We start from the raw sequence: 23346 nt of genomic DNA on the forward strand, positions 1-23346 counted from the left end.
GGACTCTCTCTTTGATATGGGAAGCCGGGGGAGAATTTCAGCAGAAGAGTGACACGATCTGACTTGTGTTTTAAAAGCAAGGCCTATGTTGAGAATAAACTGGGAGAGAGAAAAGGGGCAGAAATGGGACTTTGCAGTAAGTCCAGGGGAGAGAGAATGCTGGGACTAAGACAGCAGCAACGGACGTCTTGAGAAGTGGTCGGTTCTGGATATAGTTTGAAGAGAGACACAAAAGGATTTAATGCTGGGTTAGCTGTAGGGATGAGAAAAGAGGGGAATCAAGGGAAATTCCAAAGCCAGGGGCATTGTGTAAAGGCATTTTATTTAAACATCAACACGACCTGCTTGGATAATCAGTCACTCTCCATTTCCAAGTTCCACCACCTGTGCTTGAGAGCAGAGCAGGTGTATTTTTTCTGGGTTCAAGGTGTGAACTGACAAGGTGTTCAAGAACTTGTCCAGTGGACAGAGCTGGTCGGGGCAACCACTCAGCACTTGTTCCTGTGGAGGAGACTTGACTCAGCGGGCCGGGTCCCCGTCCCTCTCTTTCCGGCTGTGCCCAGAGGTCTGCTGCACACAGCCAGAGACCCCACTCCTCAGTCAGCTCCCGGAATAACAGCACTCTGCCTGCTTGTAAAAGTCCCTCAGGAACTGTTTGTTGAACTGACTGGGAAGACACAGGCAAGTCAGGCCCAGAGCTGGGAGGGGCCAAAGGTCTAACCCTTGGGGACTGCTCTAGCCGCTGCCCTGGACAGCAACCTGCGGAAGAGCCGGTACCAGCCGCACTAACAGCACACATCACCTCCCAAGGACACCACCATTAATTTTCAAAACAAGCTTCGCAGTCGGGGTTTTACATCCTGGCAGACACACTCAGAAGAACAGGAGGGTGGTCCTGTTCTTAGAAGGAGTCTGTAACAGAACTGGGACACGGCCCAAGTTCCAGCCTGCCTCTATATGCCAAGTTCTACCTTATCCCTGGGCTGCAGCAGGAGTCACCCTAGGTGACTCAGAGAGCTGATTATACCAATGGTGCTTGAAAGCCGCTGGGTGGGGTTGGGGGAAGGGTGCCTGCTCACCACCCAACTCCACCTTGGAGGTTACCATTTCCCATGGTAGCCACTCCTTAGACTCCTGGTGCTATCGAGTCCCATGATCACTTCAGCAGCCAATGATGGCCACTTGTGGTCAAAAATCCCCAGGGCCATTAAGAAAGGTAGGAGGGTCACATCATGAGCACACAGCTCTCTGTAATGAGGAAACAGTTCTGCACAGATCTTTCCTCGGGACTCCGGAGGCCAGGACACTGCCTGCCCCCTTTCAGTAAGGAACGGCATTTGCCTCAGAAACCAGGCAGCACCTGGAAATCAGGTGAGCCTGGAGACACGCCTTTGAAGTAGATGTTTTCATGAAGCAGGATCCCCCTGGAGGGGCTCTCTTGGCTTCCTCTTGACCACTGGCTCTCCCACCCACTCACCCATGCCTTCCCTGGCGAGTTTCAAAGAAGAAACTGAGCACGTCCGCCTTGGGCCCTCCTCCCCTCTCTCTGGAACCTGGCTGCCTATGGCAAATGTTCTTCCTGCTCAGCTGTGTGATGAGTTGAGCAGAGTAGGTGCTCCTCCTAGTTGGGCAAGCTGGCATTTGGGGGGAATTAAGTTCACTTCAAAGAACATTCATGAACCTGTTTGGCCCTCAACACATTCTCCAAGTGGCTTTCATCAGTAATCCAGTGGCTATGTTAATCCATATCTGTCTGACTCCTGTATCTATTTCTTAGGAAAGATCAAGGATTTTATTTGTTGGCCCCCAAACTAGAGAACTAGCTTTGGGTTCTATAGTATTCTACAGACATAAGGCCAAAGGGACAAAGTGACAAAGGACAGCAAGGAATGTATTGTCATCATGGGTACTGTGATGGGCAGAGATGGGCATTCCCATAATTTGCTATTATAAATCTTGGCTCAAGTTCCTGAATGTTTCTGTTTCAACTCACTGTCTCCTGTCTTTCCCCTTGGGATCTTTTAAAACTGCACATTATGATTCAGTGGGTCAGGCTGGGGCCTGAGAAGCCGACACGCTCCCAGACGACGGTAAAGCTGTTCACCGGCAGACCTCTTTGCTTAGCAAGTGCCTGGGGTATACAATGTTCCAAACCTGCGTTCCCTCCCGGGGCTTCCAGGCTCTGCAAAAGGGTGATGGAGCTCCACGAGCCACCTCCAACATTTCATTTCTTTCTCTATTATTATTAGTTTTTTTTATCCTCAATGAGGACATTTTTTTTTTTTTTTTTGTATTTATCTTTCAGATAGAGTGGGAGGGACAGAGGGAGGAATAGAGAGAGAGACACATCGATGCAAGAGAGACACATTGAATGGTTGCCACCCACACAACCCCAAAAGGGGATGGGGACGAACTGCAACTGAGGTACATGCCCTTAGTGGGAACTGAACCCGGGACTCTCTGGTCCGCGGGCCGATGCTCTAACCGCTGAGCCAAACCGGCCAGGGCCATTTATTTATTTTTAATATGTTTTTATTTATTTTTTAGAGAGAGAGAGAGATAGAAACATCAATGTGAGAGAGAAACATCAATCAGCTGTCTCCTGCACGCCCCCTACTGGGGATCGAGCCCACAAGCCCGGCATGTACCCAGACCAGGTATCAAACCAGGACCTCCCAGTCCATGGGAGAACGCTTAGTCCACTGAGCCACACTGGCTGGGCCCACTTCTAACATTTTAAAATGCCTAGTGGTATCATACCCTTCTATATACTCCATGAAGGTATTAAAATTACACAATCAATTAACCAATTATCTTACAGCTATTATAATATCAAGTCAGTGATAGCATAATTAGCTATTCTGTTTGTTACATGTTCAATTAGTAAAAAATAGAAAAATTAATTTAGGGTTCTTTTAGCTTAAATTAAAATTTCAAAACGTGGTAGGATGGGTGGAGGAGGAAGAAAGGTGAAAATGTGAACATCTTTGGGACTAGCGGCCTCTGAAACATCTACCTTCCATCACCGACAGCCCGATTCTTGCCCCCCTAAACCTGGGTCCCTCCCTGCAGCCAGAGGCCCCCGCTGCCCTCAGCTGCCAGACACCTGTTACTCCGGGTGGAGTGGCCGGGCCCTCGCCCTTCAGCAGGCTGCTCTCCAGCAGGTGGAGACAGGGTCCTGCTGCCATCTGAAGGCTTCCCCTGTGGCAAGGAGACATGTCAGCACCCAGCAGTCACTCCGCCCCGGGACGCAGGCTGGGTCTGCCCCCGAGGACCCCCTCAGACAGAACCGAGAGAAAGACCCGTGAGGCTGGAAGGAGAAGGACGGTGCTGCCTCCAGTCTGAGGGTTCTCCGCGCACAGCGAAGAGACCTGGTACGAACACAGCCAGATGCGAGGGGCTGAGGGGGTCGGGCAGCCCGGGAGGTCAGACAGAACAAGGCCTCCAGGAATGAAAGAACAAAGCTGGGAAGGACAGGGTGTCATGACTTCCAGGGATTCCAGGAGGCCCTTGGAAAAGCAATCTGAAGGAACCACATCCTAAACTACGCTTCCCATGGGCCAGCCGCCTTCTTTGGAGATTAGACCACGAGGACTTTCCTATGGACAGATTCCATCTAATATGCTCCCATGGTTGGCGCGGGGGCTCCCCCACTTCCCCCATTTCCCTTCTCAGGCTCATCCTAAACAAAGCAGTAAAGTGAGGTCCAGCAGGCAGCCAAAAGACTTGGTTTGGGTGCCTCTCACTTTTTATCAAAGAGAAAAAAACCCTCTCCCGGAATTCCCAGAACCCAACCACTGACAAAGGGAATGGAATCGCTGTGACTGGCTTAGACCGATCTTCGTTCATGGTGACTGGATAAATGGCCACCTGTCCAAATCAAGGAGCACGGAAACAACAGATGAGGAGCAGGCAACCGACACTATGTACCAGCACTTTCCAGAAAACATGTGCAAGCCAAGCCAAGCCGGGTGGCAGTGTGAGGCTGTAACCATTCGCACTCAGAGAAACATCACTCCTATGAAACCAGGACTAATTGGAATGGAAAGAGAACACATCAGGTCTTATTTAAAATGCTCGACACTAGGAGAAAGCAAACTATGGCTGTCGGTCAAATCCAAACCACCTGCCTGTTTTTGGAAATAAAATTTTAGTGAAACACAGCTGTGCCCATTTGTTGGCTTGTCATCCTTGGCTGCTTTCATGCTACATATGGGCAGAGATGAGTACTTGTAACAGATAAAGCAAAAGCCACAAAGCCTAAAATATTTACTGTGTGTGTGTGTCCGCGCGCACGCCTATTAGTGGAGGGGAGGACAGTCAGTGACAATGTAAGTCTGCTGGGGCCACTTCAGGAACAGATGCGGGAAGGTGGCGAGGACAGGAAGTGGCAGCAAGCCGAAAGGTGAGGCGGAGCCTCTGGATGTTCTGTGAGAGTACAAGTGGACACTGACTCTGAGTGGGAGAAGAGCTGTCAGAGGCTCTCATTCTTACGCAACAGACGGCAAATTCTTGACATGTTAGCTGTGTTTCCCTCCCACCAGCTTCCTAGGGCTGACCCTGTTTCCCATCTCCTCTACCAAGTCACCTACGCCGAGTGCAAGCTGCACGCTCCTAACCGATGGCAAGACAAACGTGGTTTTTGTAGTTTGGTAAGAGAGACACTGTCCATTCTGACAGCCAGGAAACAGGCCGTCTCAAAACAGAGCCCCGACTATCAGTAATACAGAGAGAGCAGGATGGACAGTCGGAAGATCTGGGTCCGAGTCCGGGCTCAGCCCCTGCTCACTGAGCTGAGGTCAGGCAGCCATCCCTCAGGCCCAGTTTCTTCACCTAGAAAGCCAGGTCTTGGACCCTATCAGGGATAATGACAACGAGAACACGACAATTATTTGTAAATTGTGAGGTGATGAATAAAGCGAGCAATAATTATTCTTGCTTCCGCTCCCCCACCCCAAATCCTTTGATTGACATAGCAAAAGAAATACATCAGTGATGAAGAGGAACCCAGTCAAGTGGTGGCTCCTGATTCTTTATGACAGTGAACAGAAGCACTTGGGTCAAGCGCCAGCTCAGCCAGGGCTGAGCCCCTCGGTAAGCCAGCAGAATGGGGAGGTTTCGGTCCATGACACATAGAGAGGCTAGCAGGCAGGTGCGAGTGGTCTGACGAACCCCTTCCCCACACACGGGGAGGCCTGACCATGTGTGACTTCATGCCAGCAGCTGAAGAGGCCCCTCACCTGTCTTCTCTTGGCACACACAAGGCTGTGCCCACAGCTCTGGTCAATGCTCCCTGCAGATCTCATCACTGTGGGCCGCTCAGGAGGCCGTACCCCAGAAAGAGCCTGGGGCGCGGTTTCAGAAAGAAGTACTTCTCATTCACTGAGCCTGCAGGCTGGTCAGCTTCCATGGAGCCTCCAGGGGCCTGGGGAGAGCCTTCTCCCGAGGGGAGAAGCTTCCCCCTCAAGGCTCCGTGGAAGCTATTCCTAGAGACCTGAAGGCCCAGGAAAAAACCGTTTTACCTCTTTCTGATGGCTCCCCATTTACTCCGAAGTGAAAACCATTTGTATTTTTTTAAACTGTAAAAGAAAAAAATAATGGTGAATAAAATACAAGGCAAGTGATTCATGGCCTTCATTTCCCCGAAATGATTTCCAGAAAGTATGGCATATGAACACTTCATATAAACTCCTGTCTTATAACCATAAACCTATTCTACACAGGTGTAGAAGCACAGGTGTATTCCTGTCTTCTGGGCACACTGCTATCTTCACCAGAGAAGGAAGGAGGATCCAAGCTCTATGGCCTTTGGGTGTCTGACTTTTGAATCCAGAGAAGCATTTCCCATTGTGTGTTCTTCTATGTTTATTAGATTTTAAAAAAATTCTATGGCTAAATAAGTTTGGGGAAAACAGACTTAAAGATTAACCAGCTTTCTTCACTACAGGCTTCTCAGATTGTTTAATAGGCTGACAGGTATATAGACTCTTCAAAAACGGATTCAACAGACAGGGATTCCAACAGTTTTAGACAACAACCCTTCCCTCCCCACTGCCCGCCCTGCCTCTGACCATCCATGATACACACACTCACATCACTGGTATTCGAGGGCACACGTGTCAAGAAACTCTGCTCTAGAGGTAAATGTCTGTGCTCCTGAATGAGGAGTCCCCCTAATCTGCCCCCAAACCAGGAGGCCTCCACCCACTTCTCTCCACCCAGTTCCAACTTAGGGGCCAGGCCATCCAGGTGCCCACGTCAGGCTCCCCCACCCCCAGGGCCCAGGAAGGACAGTCACCCCACCTGCTCAGCAGCCACATCGTCAAGGAGGACGAGGAAGTCCACTCCATTACTACTGGCAATGCCCATTCCCTCCTTCACCTTTTTCAAATCCTCAGAGATTCCTGGCTGCAGAGGCAGCCGCCTCCGGGCTCTGCCAATAAATAAAAAGTATCCCCTTATATTGTAAGTGATGGAAAGTTTACAAAGTATATCTGATTCATCATTGGGAATCTCACTTAATCCTCAACAACCCATGATTCCCATTTTACAGATGAGTAAACTAAGGCTCTATTGAGGTAAAAAATGACTTGTAAAAGTTAACACTTGCTAACTTTTCTAGTACCAGGGCTAGAATAAAAGCTAGGATTTTCCAAATCCCACTCTAGCATTTTCTTTTATTATACCCCAAACAACGCGAGTATGGCCTAGGTCTGCTTGAACACAGCATTCTGTTTCTTCTGTTGAACACATATTTTGTCCTCTTAGTACAGGCCCTCAGTTCAGGCAAGTCCTGCCAACAGATGCGGTAAAAGGCTGTCTGTCTCCCTGTGGTGAGCAAGAACCCGGGGCCGTTACCTGGTTCTTTCCCATGGGCTCCGGCAGTTCTGGTGGTTGGGGTCCAAGACTTCAGAGCTTCATCGGTGTGAATGATGACGGGTCCTGGACGTAAGGTGGGAAGCACAGGCAGGAAGAAGCCCCAGTTGGTTCTTCCCAGCATCTCCTCCCTCTTCTTCTCTTTGTCCACACAGATGGAGCTGCTCCAGGGGGCAGATCAGCAAGGTTACTCCTAAGGACAGGGAATTTCTTCAACACGCCCTGGCCCTGCCGGCAGGAGCTGTCCTGCGGTCTGTGCAATGGAGAAAGCAGGGAGCAGCCTTGTTCCTCTGGCACAGCCCATCCTACTGGGCCGCATAAGCCAGAGCAGGTACAAACCTGGATCAGGCGGGCACTTCCCTGATCCATTCCAAAAATCTGACCTCAAGGCACTACCAAAGCTTGGGCTTTCTTTTCTTTCTTTCTTCTTCTTTTTCAACAAGTTTGTGTATGAAATTTTCTTTTAAGATTTTTTAAAATTGAATTTTAGAGAGTGAGGAAGGGAGCGAGAGAGAAACATTGATGTGAGAGGGGAACATCAATGGGCTGCCTCCTGCACGCCCCCTACCGGTAATGGAACCTGCAGCCCGGGCATGTGTCCCGACTGGAACCGAACCAGCAGCCTGGTGACCTCTCAGTGCACAGGACAACGCCCAGCCAACTGAGCCACACCAGCCAGGGCGTTTTCTTAATTTAATTTTTATTTTTATTAGTTTTTTTAGAGAGGGAAGAGGTAAGAGAGGGAGAAACATTGATGTGGGAGAGAAAGTGAAACATCAATTGGTTGCCTCTCACAGGTGCTCAAGCTAGGGGTTGAACCTGCAACCTGGGTATGTGTCCTGACCGGAAATCGAACCTGCCACCCCCTGGTGTATGGGATGATGCTCCAACCAGCCGAGCCACACTGGCCAGGGCAGCACTTGGGCTTTCTGATCCATGGGCTGTCCCTGACTTTGTCAGAACTAGGTGACTTTCTTGCTTCCCAAAGTTAATCCTAGAGGCCAGCATAGTGACTTATCACCCAGCAACCTGAGCAAGGGGACCACAAGGCCACACATCCTCTCAGACCCCATGCTCTGCCCCAAATGAAAGCCAGCCTTCCAGCTGAACTGCAGGAGCCAGAGATGGACTACAAGCTTTGCAGCAGCTCCCTACTGCTCGGAGCTCACAAGCACTTTTGTTCCTTCCCACTGACGCTCAGTGGAGGCCTCCAATCCCTCTCATGCTTTGCTCTGCGCCAGAGATGGCAATGGCCTGTGGCAATTCCCCTGTCTACACAGCTCAGTCTGACCTTCTCTGATGGTAAAAGACTCAGCTCCATCAGCAGCTCTTTGGAATTCTCTGAGGTCAATCTGTGGGGTGATCAGGTGAATCTGAGCCACAAAGAGCTATTACTCCCAAATTATTGCTAGTCAAACCCCCAGGACTTTGAAAGTAGCCTATGGTAACTTGACTACAATATCAGAATCCAGACACACTTCATTGGCCAAATGATCAGAGAGGATCTTGAGAAGCACGATCTTGAGAAGCATGAAGGTGAAGAGTATGGATTCTAAAACCAGACTGCCAGGGTTTAAATCCAAGCTCCACCATTTACCAGCTGTGTGTCCCTGGGAAAATCATTTAGCCTCTCTGTGCCATAGTTCTCTTATCTGTAAATTGGTGATAATGTTACCTACCTCACAGAATTATTACAAGAATTAAGTGATGCACACAGACAATAGTGTGGTGAAGGTGTGGGGGGGGGGAGTGGGGAGGAAGGGGTCAAAGGGGAGGCATCTGTATTACTTTCAACAATAAAGATAAAATAAAAAAAGAATTCAGCAAATTCATAAATGCAAAGCTCTTAGAATAATGTTTGGTGCATCGTAAGTCCTTTAAATGTTATAATAATAATAATTATACCTTAAACCTTTAATAATAATTATACCTTAAACCTTTAATATAACATGATAATTCCTATCTGGTGTCTGATATTGGTGTCTGGAAATTGTACCTACAGCTTATGTTGATGAATGACTAACCACGTGGTACAGACCAACAACCTCCAGCTTCTCCCACGCCTGACTCTATAACGTACACATGACCCTCTTGAACTTCTCTAAGTGTTTACTCCTGAAACAATATCTCAAAGTTGCACCACTCCTATTCATCCTAACACCTTGCGGGGTTCATTGGTCTATTCAAGTCCCTTGACACTGGTCAAGGGCTGGAGGTCTCTGTGACAGAGGTCCAGCTGGAGTCCCACGACATCTAGGTCCCATGCAGGAAGCTACCGCCCAAGCAGCCACACCAGAGGCTGAGGGTGACACCACTTCCTTCCTTGCTGAAAACCTGGGGCAGCCTCAGTCAGAGCCCTGCCTGCAGATAGATCTGCTTCCAAGAAACATCTTTCCTACTTCAGTCACCCTCTTGGTTTTCTGAGAAGAGGACATTTGCTTTTTGGAAGCTGAGCGAGTGGAGAGCTTTCAGAAGCCAGGCACTGTGGGCTGTATGCTGTTTGAGGCCAGCAGGCAACTTCACCCAGAATCAGCAGCGCTCCGCAGCCCAGCTGGGAGCAAGGCCAGCCTCCGCTGGCCTGGAGGCTTCTATCATTTTCTACATATTTGTAAAAAGCCTGATGAAAATGTTGTATCTATTTGAGACACTGCTAAAGAAGCTACACAAAATAACACGAACCTTTGCCTTCTGGCACCATTTTAGTATTTTAATATCAGTAAGGTCATGGTGATCTGAAATTCAGACCAACAATTAAATGTAATTTTGAATCAACTGTATGTGACAAAATGCAGCTTCATTTATAGTCAAAGGCCCTCAATACGTGGGAACCATGAGGGAAAATAAATGTGGTCCTCGGTGGTGAGAAGGTTGGGAACCACTAGCTGTGACCATTCACGGCTGAACTGGTCAAAACCCAAACTCGATATGCTTGCTCAGCTAGCAAAGGCTGCATGAATGTGGGTAATACTCCCTAGGTCGTGCTGTGGATTGTCACTAAGACCAGAGCAGCGGCAGCAGGCTTAGGTCCCAGTTAGGTGTGCCTCCCGCCCGCCTTCCTTTTCAGCAGTGTCTCATCTAAGCAGAAAGCCCCAATGTTGTTCACAAGACCTGCCTAGGGTGGCCTCATGCCGTTGGTGCAGGAGATTTAGGGCGGGGTCAGGAGGCAGAGCCCATGGAGCTGCTGATACCTGTCTGCAGCTGTGGGGGTGGGCTGGCCGGCAGCAGCCGCTCAGACAGGACGGGCCCACCAGAGCAGGTGCACCGTGGGAGCCACGTGTGCGGGAGAAGAGAGACCAAGGCGGCGGGCACCAAGGAAGAGAGAGACAGGGGCTTTGGAATGAAGAAGAAAAGCTCCTTGGGGGCAAGGGCTGACTTTTAGACTCCAAATTCAAACCTTCTTTCTCACGCTGGAAAAGCCCAGCCGGCAAACGCTGGATAGGCTCCAGATTCGGATACACACCTGTGGAATGAACACAGGAAAGAAACAAAAAGGTAGAGGTCCTCATCTGTACTGTACAGTCATGGTCTTCAAAACATCACAGGTAGCCATAGGTCTCAGCTCCAACTGCCCGTACAATCTTACACTCACTGAGTCAGATGTGATGACTTCAGTTTTCAAAACAAAAGTCTTTTCTTCTAATCCCATATACCAGAGCCTCTTCCCAATTTATGTCTCTTTCAATGCTCCCACAATTCTCCTAAGCCCCCAAACACAAATCTATGACTCTCCCCACTGACCCACCATCCCTGCACCAAACCCTGTAGATCACTGGCTAGAAACAAGTCACTCCAGTGGTCCTTCCAGTGGTAGAGCATAAAACCTTATGACCTTCGACACAAGCCTGTGTCAGAATCCCTCCCCTGGACCCCCATAATCCATCTATACATAACCACCTTGCTAAACCACTTTAATCTTATCAGTAGCTTTTCCTAATGTTTCGAGAGATAAACAACTAGCCTTCTAGGACTTCTGCACTTTGGCCCAGCCCTGTCCCCGGCTGTACTGCCCCTCGGCCTCTCTCCTCCCCTCCCAGTCCGGGCCAGGCCCACTGCTCCTCTGCCTCTTCTCAGCCTGCTTCCCTTGCTTGCTTAGAGGGACTCCTGTCCCTATGTGCCCATCCAACTCTGTCCAAGGTTCAATGATAACTCGGGTATTACTTCTCCATCAGTGACTACTCCAGCTTTCAGTGAATGTCTACCTGAATTCTTACAGCACTTACAATCAAAAGAGCAACATTTAACTCAATTTCCCACAACTTCGTTTTGCTTTAAAACTAACATTTGAAAACCTATTACGTCACATACGATTGTATTTATCTTGGCCTCCTCCCAGCACTATCCCAGGAGAGTGCCACTAGGAGCCCCAGGTTCTCTCTGTCCCCAGGAAGCTCTCCATTCTTCCCAAAGGCAGGTCTCAGTCCCATCTGCACCGACTCTCCTACACCTGAGTCTCTTCCCCTGCTGGTGCTTGGCAACTGATACCAGAAGACTGGGTGTTCAGAGCAGAGACCTTCTTCCTGCTATCGGAACTTCTTTCAAAGTTCTGATGCTGTAACTTTTCCTGCATAAAATCCTCCGGGGGCTCACAGTGCGCGGTGGCCCCCGGCCCTCTCTCTCTTCACCCTGCCCCACACATTTACTCTCAAGCCACACAACTCTGTTTCCTACTGCACTGTTCTCACACCGTTTGGCTCTTCAGCCTCGTGTTCCTTCTATCTGGAATTATCTTTTATCTGTCATCTGGAAAGACTTCTGCTCATTCCATGGGACAGCTTCAGTATTCCCAGAAGCCATGACTATGCCCCTTGCTCTCACAGAAGCCTCGGTGGCTTGCTTTGGTGGCCTTTACCAACCTGTACGAGAAGAATTCCTTTACCAGACTACTTGCAGTAGATTCAGCTTCCTGCAGACAGAGACTGGGTCATCTATTGACCTCTGCATTTTGGATGCTCATCAAAGGGCCTGGCATGCAGTAGGTACAATTAATAGTGCCAGCAATCTGCCAGATCCTGGGGAAGATACCAAGACCGTGACAACATGACCCTGCCTTTTGAGGTTTTCAGGCCATGAGTGTAAGTGATAGCAGTACTAAAATAGAAGCCATGTGCTACAAGAAACCAAATGAAGGCCACAGCAGTTCAAAGGCAAGACAGGCCTTCTCTTCTGGGCTGGGATTCAGGAAACGTTCCATGGAAAGAATGGCATCTGAGATGAATAAGATTTAGACAAGCCAAGATCTGGACTTGAGAGTACAACGTGGGTAAGAACAGAGGGTGGTATCGAGAATTCCAAGAATACAGGATGGGGCAGAGTAGGTTTACAGTTGTTCATATGGAAAATAATACAATAATTAATAAATAATGATACTAGAATAAACTCTGTATTTCATGACCTCACAACTGCAAACCTACCTTTGCCCCACCTGTACACAGAAAGCTTGAGCCATGGCGAAGAATGTACACAGGAAAGAAGTAGTTTGATTTGCCTCTACCTGGGATCGGTTTTCAAACTTCTTAATTAGTAAATACCGAGCAGAGTTTAACTTTAGAATGCATATTTAAAGGCAAAAACTGGAATTTCTCTAATTGAAGTAGGAGTGAGAAACCAGAACCCCAGCCACTCAGCACCCCCCTAGCCCACAGGTTCCATAAAATACTTTGAAAGCCAGCAGTCTAGACCACAAGTGAAATGGGAAGACTAGATGCAGAAAAGCACAGTTCAAGATGCCTGCACCACAGCCTACGGCCACATATAAGGCAGTAGGAATAGAAGGGGTGGGTGCAAGACATTTGCGTCCAACTTGGCAAGTGAGTAGTTAAAGATTTATTGGGGGGTTATGTTAGTGGGTAAAGAAAGGAGAATAAATAAAAAATGACTTTGATTTGGAGCCTGAGTGTCTACAGTGACAAGGGTCATAGAGGTACTCCTTGACTAAAACCAAGACCAAGACAGGAGAGTAGGTGACAAACTGAGTTCAGTTTTGGATTTTTTAAAAAACATTTATTTATTTATTCCCACCCCACCCCCTTTTAAATTGATGTTTAGAGAGAGAGGAAGGGAGAGGGAGAGAGAGATAGAAACATCGATGAGAGAGAACATCGATTGGCCGCCTCCTGCACGCCCCCTACTGGGGATGGGGCCCACAACCTGGGCATGTGCCCTGACTGGGAATCGAACTGGCGACCTCTGGGTGCATGGGTTGATGTTCAACCACTGAACCACACAGGCCGGGCCAGTTTTGGACATTTTAAGATTGATATATCTCATTTGTGCACCAAGTGCTCCCTGCATATTCCCATAATTGCAATCTGTTTTGTCTTTCTCCTTCACCACATTGTAACCTTTACAGCTGAGACTGAATTGTCCATCCTTAAGGGCCCTGTCGAGCACAGGTCCTGACACCAAGCCCACAGGGCCCATTCGGCCTAAGAAATCTCCTCCTGTTTGGCACAGTTGCCAACAGAGGATCTTTGGTGTTTCCTGGGAATCGCTCCAGGAAGACTATGTCATGTCAAGTCTAGAGCGCATGTTTTCAGATTTTCAAGATTGAGCAACACATCAGTTCCATAGTAATATCCACCCCATACACACACTCTCATCCTTGTTCCTGTGTTAGTGGCAAAGACTAGCTTTATAATTTTACTTAATGATTTATACCCTATTCTCAAAAACTAATTTAAAGCAAATGATAGCAAAACCTTAGACAACCAATTCAAAGTAAGCAAAAAGGACAAAAGCAAAAAGCATAGGGACCAAAAACGTGGATGCAGTGTCCAATCCACTCAAAGACACACACCACGAAGATCCACGTATCTGTTGTAGGTGGGCCACAACTCAACACTAAGCTTTCTAGCTTTTATGTAAAAGGAGAAATTTGATCAGCTAGAGAAGCTTAAAGATAAAAGCAAGCCAACTATTCAAGAGAAGCACATCATTTCTAATGCTAACAGATAAATTCCTCCCAAGGGTCCTCATAAAGAGGATAGAGTAGTAGAATGAACATCTTTTCAGTAGTCACAGTAATGAGTTCTGTGGGATTGTTTCTCATTGTTTCCTCAACACAGAAAGATAGCATTTCACCAAAGCATATTTCTGTGAAGACAATACTATTCTGGGATCAATATGCTATATTCCAAGTAAAGGAAAAATCTACATAAAACCAAACAAAAACCTTCCAGGTGTCGATTTTTAGAATAAAGCAATGGTCTTAAGCCTTGACCATACACTGGCATCATTGGAAACATTTTTTAAAGTTACCAATGCCTAAGCCCCATCCTGAGCTAATCACATCAGATTTCCTAGGGGGTGGAGAATCAAGTGTTTAATGCTGTCCAGTCCAGATCCTTCTAAAGCTTCACCAGAGAAGCTTTTACCATGTTCAGGTGCTCTAGGCCAATTAAATAAGAATCTCTGGGAGACAACCCAGCCGTCCGTATTTTAAGCTCCCCAGTTGAGTCCAGTGTCCTGCTGAGGTTAAGAACCACTGCTCCAGAGGAATGACTAACCTGACCAGCACATCCTTCATGCAATGCTTCCTGAAATCCCTTCCCTCAGCTGAGCTTTGGGTACGTATTAGGCAACGATAAGGCTCGCATTATGCATCCCAGCTCATTTACATTATCAAGTAAATATGGAACCAAAAGCCTTAATAAACAGTGGAGCTGAGTAGGTTGAATTTTATTTTACAAAAACTGAGGAACTGCCCTAACTGGTGTGGTTTAGTGGTTAGAGTGTCGGTCCACACACCAAAGGGTCATGAGTTTGGTTCTCAGTCAAGGGCACGCACCTGGGTTGCAGGTTCAATCCCTGGTTCCAGTCAGGGCGAGTGCAGGAGGCAACCAATGGATGTGCCTCTCTCACATCAATGTTCTCTCTCTCTCTCTCTCTCTCTCTCTCTCTCTCTCTCTCTCCTTCTCTCTAACTACAACTCTCTCTAAAAATCAATGAAAAAAATATCCTTGTCCCAACCGGTGTGACTCAGTGGTTGAGCGTCGATCCATGCACCAAGAGGTAACAGGTTTGAGTCCCAGTCAAGGCACATGCCCAGGTTGTGGGCCAAATCCTTAGTGGGGGGGAGATGGCCAGTTGGTGTTCACTCTCATCGATGTTTCTATCTCTCTCCCTCTCCCTTCCTCTCTCTCTCTAAAATCAATAAAGAAAAAAGGGGGGGGGAGGGTGGAAGAAAAGAAATAACAGTACCAGAAAGTGGTATAGCCATATAGAAAGGCTAACTAGAAATCCGGTAGTAGAATTAAGTGTCACCAAATTTTGTTTATGTGGGAAGTGCTTTAAAAGTTTGATTTAATCTGTGCAGCTTTAAAAACTGGGTTTTCAGTTGTATAATGTGAGGACACAGCCCTGAGGGTTTCTGGAAGGCAACCGTGAAGAGTAAGCCATCAGGCTTGGACATCCTGTTGAACCTGCTCCAACATTAGCCTGGAGGACTGACGATGCAAAAGCACTCCGCAGGTAAGCCTGAGGGTTTCTGGTGACATATTCATTTTTACTAGAAACCCAGCTCACCAGTCACGGGCCCACCTGCCATGAGAGGTCCGAGACCTTCACTGGCTCTCCCCAAGAAAAAAATCCAGAAAAGGTGATTATTAAAACAAAACAACAACAACAAAAAACTAATGATGTGTACTTTAATCATAATTTTCCCTGACCAAATCAGGTATACTTAAAGACATTATAACCACAAACCTGGTCAATTTTTAACTCTTTTCCTACCTTGAACCCAAAATAGAAAAGAAAAGCCCCAAGACACAGCACTTGTTACCAAAAGGTGTTCAGGGAAATCTCAAACGGGCCCCAGCAAACCCTGAGAGAAAGCTGTTGTAAAATCTGTTCCCAAATCACTGACTTCTGTTATCTTCTCTGATCCCAGACAGGGCGGTTCCTGTCACAAGGGCTGCTGCAACTCTTCGACAGCGTTCAGAACGGTCGCCCAGAAATGCGCTACACCCGTGTACTCGAGGCCACCCAACTGTTGTGAGAAACGCAGAATCCCAGGCTCTATACCTCCCCTGTGAATGCGAATCTGCGTGTTAACAGCATCCCCGGCGATGTGGGCACCAGAAGCGGCGCAGTGCTACTAGCCGCGCGTGGGCACAGCCGCGGGGGCGCAACGGGAAGTTCCGCCGCCCCACGCGTCCGAGCGGGTTGAGGGGCGCGGGCCCCAGACCAGCAGCTCTGCTCAAGAGCCAGGGGCCGAACTGGCGACTGCAGTTTTCACGTGGTCTGCATCAAGCCCGAACCCTGCTCCGTGGGGATGAAATCCCAAAGGCGTGTGTTCCGAGGAGGCACCGGGCCCGCCACACAGCCCTGGCCCCGCAGCCCGCGCCGGGACCCACCTGTCACCGCTCCTCCGGCGGCAGCGGCTTGACAGGACCCCGTGCCCCGCGTCGAAACACCCGTGCACCATGTCCACGCCAACGGGCTCCGGTCGACCGGAGGCTCGCCGTCCGCCCCTCGCAGCTCGGCCAGGGCCACCCGCCGCTGGTGGATCAAGTTCGCCCACGTGCGCACCCCAAGCCATCGGTGATCATGGGGGAGCCCTCGGCTGCCCTCCGGGGGGAGGCTGCAGTTGGCGAGCACACGCCCCCCGCGGGCTCCGGGTCGCAGCGGCCGCCTCCAAGTTCCGGGGAACCAGCCGACGCGCACATCCAGCCCCCCAAGCGGGGACCGCTGCGACTCCGAGCCTGAAGGGACCCCCGGTGGGAGCGTGGGGTAAGAAACAGAGGTGGGAGCAGAGAAGACTCCCCGGGAGTTTTAACCCGGGTCGGGGTTGGCTGCCCCAGCTGCAGACTGGAGGATGGGGGCCCTCTGTTCTCCATCTTTCGCCCTCTCGGGACCTTCAACTTGGATTCCAAGTTGGGCCTCCAGCACCCTGGAAGGGAAAGGAGCCAGCCCTAAGGTCCTCGGCGGCAGCGACCCCACTAACGGACGACTGGATACCACCTTTCTACAAGGACGCCGTGCGGAGGAGCGCGGGAGAGCAAGTCCCGAGGTGACGCCGTCCCCGTCCCGAGCTGACACCTGCGCGGCGGGGACTTCGCTGAGCCGCACGTGTCCGGCGGTGGGCCTCGCTCCCGCCCCTCCCCCTACTTCCCGCCTGGCACAAGTCTCCGGGACTGCGTGGCCAATGCCATGGGAGCGAATCCGCTAGTTTGCCAGGCCCGATAGAGGAGGTAGCGTGAGGACAGCGATAGGATCAGGTTTGGAGCGCAGTATTGTGGGTCTAGCGCATGTAGTCAATGTCATTGAGGTCCTGGAAGCAGGGGTTGCTGAAGCTGAAAGCCGAGACACCTACGCGATGAGTTACTATTTGCGAAGTGCAGCACGAGGCCTTTATATTTAATCTTCATTTACTGCCCGCCCCCCTCTGCCCCATGTTTAAGAGGCTTAAATCATCGCAAAACACGCAGAACTTTGAGCTCGCTGATGTGTTTACTTACATGAGAATATTTTCTCGTGGAAAAATCCAGGTCTGTCTGCAGGTGCCCCAGTGATTAAGTATCTTAAGTTACAAAGAAGAAAGCCAACCTTAACCACCTGCAGGTCTGGTTTTCTTGAATATACAGCTATCCCAGGTCTGTGTTCCAGACCCTAGCAACAGGATACAATCAGACCATGTGTCTAGCTGAAGGCAAAAGTCATTTTGAGAGGAGAGTCTGAATATATAACATCTAACCAGTTCTTTCATCATTCTGAATTCTATTTTTGGATCAAACTGGACCATATATGAAGGTAACAGACTTATGGAGTGTGGCTTCTGATGCGAGTTTAAACTTGTTCACCAAGTCAAAAGTTTCTTAGTGTCCTGCTGGAGGAGAAGGGTCATTTTGAAACACTGCACATTGTCACAGTTTTTCCCCTGGCCTAGTCCATGGACTCACTTTTCAGAGTCTTATTGTTGCCCTGATGTGATCAGAAACTGAAAGTGGTTTTTCTATAGCCCTCCTAAGGCACCAGGAGCCCAGGCAACACTGCTTTAGAACCTGTGTAATGAAATGTAACCTCATTTTGTTACATTTGGGTTGAAGAGAACTGTCCTCAACACTTCGGTGAAAATGTGGTACAGCTATATAGCGCAGAAGGGTCCTGGTCTTTGAGCAGCTTTAGCATTTCTGAGAATTTTAGCACATCAGAGCACCTTCAAGGCAATGGCATATTGGCTTCTGGGTGCCAGTGCCTTCTGCATAATGGACAGGCCACCCTCCTGCACACCCTCCATTCTGGCAGCCTGGGTCAGACTTGTCAGGCACCATGAGCAGCACCTTTGACCTGTATGAGCAATAGCAGATGTTTATCCTGCTGGGGCACACCTGTGTGATGGGGTGGGATTGCGGTGTGTGTGGCAGTGCTGGGGACATCTCAGCAGATCTCTGCAGGAAGCCAGGGCAGGTTAGGTTGGAAAATGACAGATTCCATGTGGAAGTTGAAAGCACTGTTTTAGTTTTAATTTTTTTTCTTTATTGATTTTAGAGAGAGAAAAAGGGAGAGGGAGAGAGAGATGGAAACATTGATGAGAGAGAACATCGACTGGCCGCCTCCTACATACCCCTCACTGGGGATCGGGCCCACTACCTGGGCATGTGCCCTGACCAGGAATCGAACCAGCGACCTCTTGGTGCATGGGTTGATGCTCAACCACTGAGCCACACCAGCCAGGCTGAAAGCACTGTTTGTCAGCACACGTGAGAGGACCATTTGGGAATCCTACACATATCTGATGTGTGAGGTATGGCAGTGCTGGTATTGATAGTAATCTGCAGCTTAAAAGAGGCTAGAAATCTTGAAATTATGCACTGGGGATGGCTCCAGGGTTGGGGAATGGGGAAACCTGAACACTTATTGTGACCCTGGTGGTATAGGTGGGGCTGGCTTGAGAAATAATAAGCCCTCCTCCCACCAAATTGTCTTTTTTTTTTGGTTAATTTGAGCAGATTTTAATAAAATCTAAAATAATTTTGAGTCAATTTTTTAATGTCCAAATTGTCTTTTAATACTATGCCAAAACTCTGTTTTAACCATGAGATTAAATCAGAAACAACCACATTCACTGTTTTATCTCCAGCAGTAAGCACAGTGCCAGGCCCACAGTAAGTAGTCCATAAACACTTGCTGAATGAAATTATAAGCTATATTATTGGAATGTTGTTGAGGACATTGTCCATTACATCACTTGTTGCTCCCTACATAAATATCCTCCTGAGAAATGTGTTTTACACTAACGTGTTAGCATTAGAACAAGCACTTAAAAATACGAAGTGATTTTTATTTCCTTTTTGCCTTGGTTGACTGGAAGCTTGGAGCCTAATTTTAACCTTAACTCCAGCAAATATTTATAACCGAATGGCCAGTATAACTGATCTTTTCTTCCACGATATCACCCTGGATTGGAAGGGAGCAAAACTGGAGAGAAGTCAGTTAGGAGGCTGTTGCAGCCTTCCAAGTGTGAAACCTTCAGGAGACCAATAGAGACCAAGAAGCAGGGAGGAATCAAGGATGACTCCTGAGTTCCTGCTTGGGCAGCGGGCAGAGGATGCCCTTTACCTGGGAGAAGGTTGAGCGGAAGTTAGCAAGTTAATTTTGAATTTGTACATTATGAGGTACCTGTGAGGCATCTGAGTAAACATGCCCCCTAGACAATGGATTATGTGGATCTGGAGCTCAGAAAAAATTTGGACTACACAGGACTCCTCTGCCCATAGTTATTATTGGAAACAATGGGAGTGGGTAAGATGCCCAGGATGAGTGGGTAGTGTGGGAAGAACAAAAGAGGGGAACTAGGACAGGACTCTGAGGAACCCCACCATTTAAGGGAAGGGCAGAGAAAGAGAAGGCTGAGAAGATGTGGCAGAGAGGTAGAAAGAAAAGACAGGTATCAAGGAAGCAAGAAAAGAACGGTTCTAAGAAGAGAATGGACAGCTGTGTCAGATGGACCTGAGAGGGTCAAGCAATGTACGGACCAGGTGTCATTGAATTTGACAACAAAGTAATCTTTGGTTACTAGTGAGATCAGTTTCAGTGAAATAGTGGCGTGGGAATTAAATAGGAGTGGAAGTTTAGCTGACAAGAGGAGATGAACAAGTACAGTAGCTGGGGATGTTTGGTTCCTGAAGTTAAGAGATTTGTCATTTTTCCTTTCTTTCTTTCTTTCTTTCTTTCTTTCTTTCTTTCTTTCTTTCTTTCTTTCTTTCTTTCTTTCTTTCTTTCTTTCTTTCTTTTTGTTAATCCTTACCTGAAGATATTTTTCCATTGATTTTTAGTTAGAGTGGAAGGGAAGAAGGGAGGGAGGGAGAGAGAGAGAGAGAGAGAAACACCGATGCAAGAGAGACACATTAATTGGCTGTCTCCTGCATGACCCCGACTAGGTCTGAGGATTGAACCTGCAACCTAGTCGTGTGCTCTTGACTGCAAATCGAACAAAAGATCCTTCGGTCTGTGAGCCGATGCTCTAACCACTGAGCAAAACTGGCCAGGGCATGAAGATAGGAGAAGTTTGCATATAAGTTTTGTTTTTTAAATCCTCACCTGAAGATATGTTTTTATTATTGACTTTTAGAGAGAGAGGAAGGGGTTGATGAGAGAGAAAGAGAGAGAGAGAGAGAGAGAGAGGAGAGAGAAACATTGATTGGTTTCCTCCCATAGGGCCCCGTCCGGGGATCGAACCCACTACCTAGGTATGTACCCTGACAGGAATCAAACCTACAACCTTTTGGTGTATGGCAAAACACTCCAGCCAACTGAGCCACCCAGCCAGGGCTGTATATATGTTTAAATGTTGATGATAGGAAGAAAGCTGTATATAGGGAGAGGGTGAAAATATAAGACACAGGATACTAAATCAAGTGAAGTGCTTAAGAGGGTAGGAAAGATGAGAAGTGAATTTAGTTGTCATAATTAGCCTCGGAAGAAGAAAGTACATATTTTCCATGCTGACAGGAAAGAAAAAAGAAAGAATAGGTATGAGTGGAGTTGTATTTATAGTGCAGGATTTAGAGGTTTTTTCCTTAATGGTTTCTGAAAAATCAGTGTGGGGATGCAGGGCTTGGTGCTTTTGAAGATTTGAGGAACATGGGAAAGTGAAAAAAACCACAGAATACACAAGAGAGAGGGTGATGAATAGGTAACAAAGGACTTTCTCCAACTTCACGGAGCATTAGAATCGCTTGGGAAGTTTGTTAGCATGTAGGTTCCAGAACACCAATATGTCTTACTAGATCTGGGTAGAGTCCAACCAGTACTCTGCATTTTAAACAAACACTCGTGGTGATTCTCATGTAGGAGCTCTTAAGATCACACTTTGAGAACTACTGATAGAAAGTCAAGGAGGGGGTTATTTTCGTATGGGAGAATTTTTTACAAAAGGGGAGAAAATTGTCAGTAGAGAGAAAACAACGAAGACAAAAAGGAATGACTGATAGGGCAGAATCCCTAAGGAGCTGGGGAAAGTGTGATGAAGAAGAAAGGTGAAAGGATCAGCCTTGGACAAGAGAAGTGTGACCTCTTCAATCAAGAGCAGCTACAGACAGCAGTCTGTACACTGTGGTTGGGGTTGATCCTTTCATTCAGAGTCATCTCTTCCACTAAGATGGAAAAGAAGGAGGTAAAGATATACATCAAGGCAGGTAACATTGGTAGTTTCACCTCCAACAAATTATCCTCCCCAGTGATGTCTCCAGCAAGTTTGAAAAAGAGAAAAAACAACAACAATAATAATATTGTTTTTACTTAATGTTGAGTGCTTATCATATACCTGGCATTATGCTAAACCTTTTACATGCAGTGTGGCATTTACTCTTAAGAGTAACTCAAATAGTAGGTCCTATCACCATTTCACAGGGAAAGAAACTGAGGTTAGAGAACAAAGAAGTAACTTGCCCAAAGATGCCCAGATTCTAAGTGCAGAGCCTGGGTAGTCTGTCTAACATCTGAGCCTATGAGCAATAAATATTACACTGCTAAAGTTCCATGGGGGGGGGGGGATAGTAACTTACATGATATTTAGCATGTATGACATCCATCTAACATGTGAAATTGAAACTTGGTTTTTCCTTCATGACTTCTCACCAATAAGTCTCTTTCTTCCTAACCCAGTCCTGGTTGATGGCTTCCTAATTGGGTTTTTTTCTCTTGAATATCATTTAGAACTTTTTCTGTTGCAAGTGGCAGACAACTTAGTTCAACAGGAAAAAAGAAAAAAAGAATCTCTTAGCCCACATTGTTGAGAACTTCAGAACTGTGGTCAAAAGGTGGCTCCTGTTTCATGGCGAGAGCCCAGGAAAGCAAGGGCCAAGGAAGGCCTGTGTTTGTCTATAATAGTTCAGTGAAAATATATCTAAAGGGATCTAAGAAGGTGGTGGAGTAGGTGATGTTACACTAACCGGCCAGGACCAAACTGGAATTACAGCTAGGATATAGAGCAATCAACCCGAATGACCAACTGAAGGCTAGCTGAACAGAAGACTTATAACCAAGGATTTAGAGAAGGAGCCACATTGAGACTGGCAGGAAGGGCACAGACCCAAAAAGGCCGGCCCCACTCCCACGGGTGGTGGCTGAGGTTCCGAAGGGACATCTCAGATGCAAAGGTTCCCCCTGAGAAGTGTGAGGTTTCAACCCCACGCTGGGCTCCCCAGCTTAGGGCACCAGAGCCAGCAAGAGGCACCCATATAACATCTGGCTGTGAAAATCAGTGGGGATTCTCTCCAACATGGAGAGACAAGAGTCCGCTAGAGACACAGGCGCCATCTTAAAGGGACAACACACAAAATCTCTTTCCCAGCCACTCAACTTGGGCTCTGGCAGAGGGATGGCAGAGAGGACTCGAGTCGTGTGAGGAGGACTGGGGCTTGTAGCTCTGGGAAGAGAGCTGAAGGGACAGCTGCCAGGATCCCTGTGGTGTGCCATTCTCCCATATCACAGATGCCATCTGTCTTGGGTGCAGTACTCATCTCCTTAGGGCATCAGCCTGGGGGAATGCAATAGCCCCACTCTCTGGACTCCCTGTCACCCTACCCTGAGGAGATACCACCCTGCTGAGGAGTCAGCTGCCTGGGCCAGGGTGTAGAGGTACATGCAGACTCAGTGACTGAGTTGTGTGGGTTTGCAGTGAGGGTTATTCCCTCACTTTCCCATGAACCTGGTGGATGCCTCACCCTCATGGGAGATCTGCTAGATCCATTCTCCGGGCTCCAGGTGGTCCCATCCTCCTGACTCCTGAGGACTCTGCCCTGCTGAGGTCTGGGCAGAAACCAGGACAGAGTTAGTTGGTGTCTCTGGAGTGGGGACCACTACCCTCACCTTCTCCCAAGCCTGACCTGCACCTTCCCCTCAGGAGTGATCCACTAACGCCACCCTCCCAACTCCCAGTGTTCCTACCCTGCTGATCTCGGGCTCCCAGCAGAACCTAGGATGGGGGTCATTTTTTTCTCACGTGTCCATCCATTGCAGAGCTTCCCT

General features: G+C 48.1%; 1 protein-coding gene across 1 annotated transcript; it reads right to left on the reverse strand.

The window, feature by feature from the left end:
• Positions 1 to 357: 357 nt before the first annotated feature.
• Positions 358 to 17027, reverse strand: ACP6 (acid phosphatase 6, lysophosphatidic). The gene is given in 13 exon segments (XM_036273264.1): positions 358 to 501; positions 1093 to 1142; positions 1145 to 1248; positions 3055 to 3201; positions 5241 to 5293; positions 6304 to 6433; positions 6859 to 6916; positions 6919 to 6942; positions 10271 to 10402; positions 12288 to 12298; positions 16237 to 16290; positions 16292 to 16577; positions 16991 to 17027. Coding segments are annotated over 13 exon segments (1230 nt in total).
• Positions 17028 to 23346: the final 6319 nt, after the last annotated feature.

The sequence above is a fragment of the Molossus molossus genome, unplaced genomic scaffold, assembly GCF_014108415.1.
Source record: "Molossus molossus isolate mMolMol1 unplaced genomic scaffold, mMolMol1.p scaffold_m16_p_20, whole genome shotgun sequence".
Taxonomy (NCBI): Eukaryota; Metazoa; Chordata; class Mammalia; order Chiroptera; family Molossidae; genus Molossus; species Molossus molossus.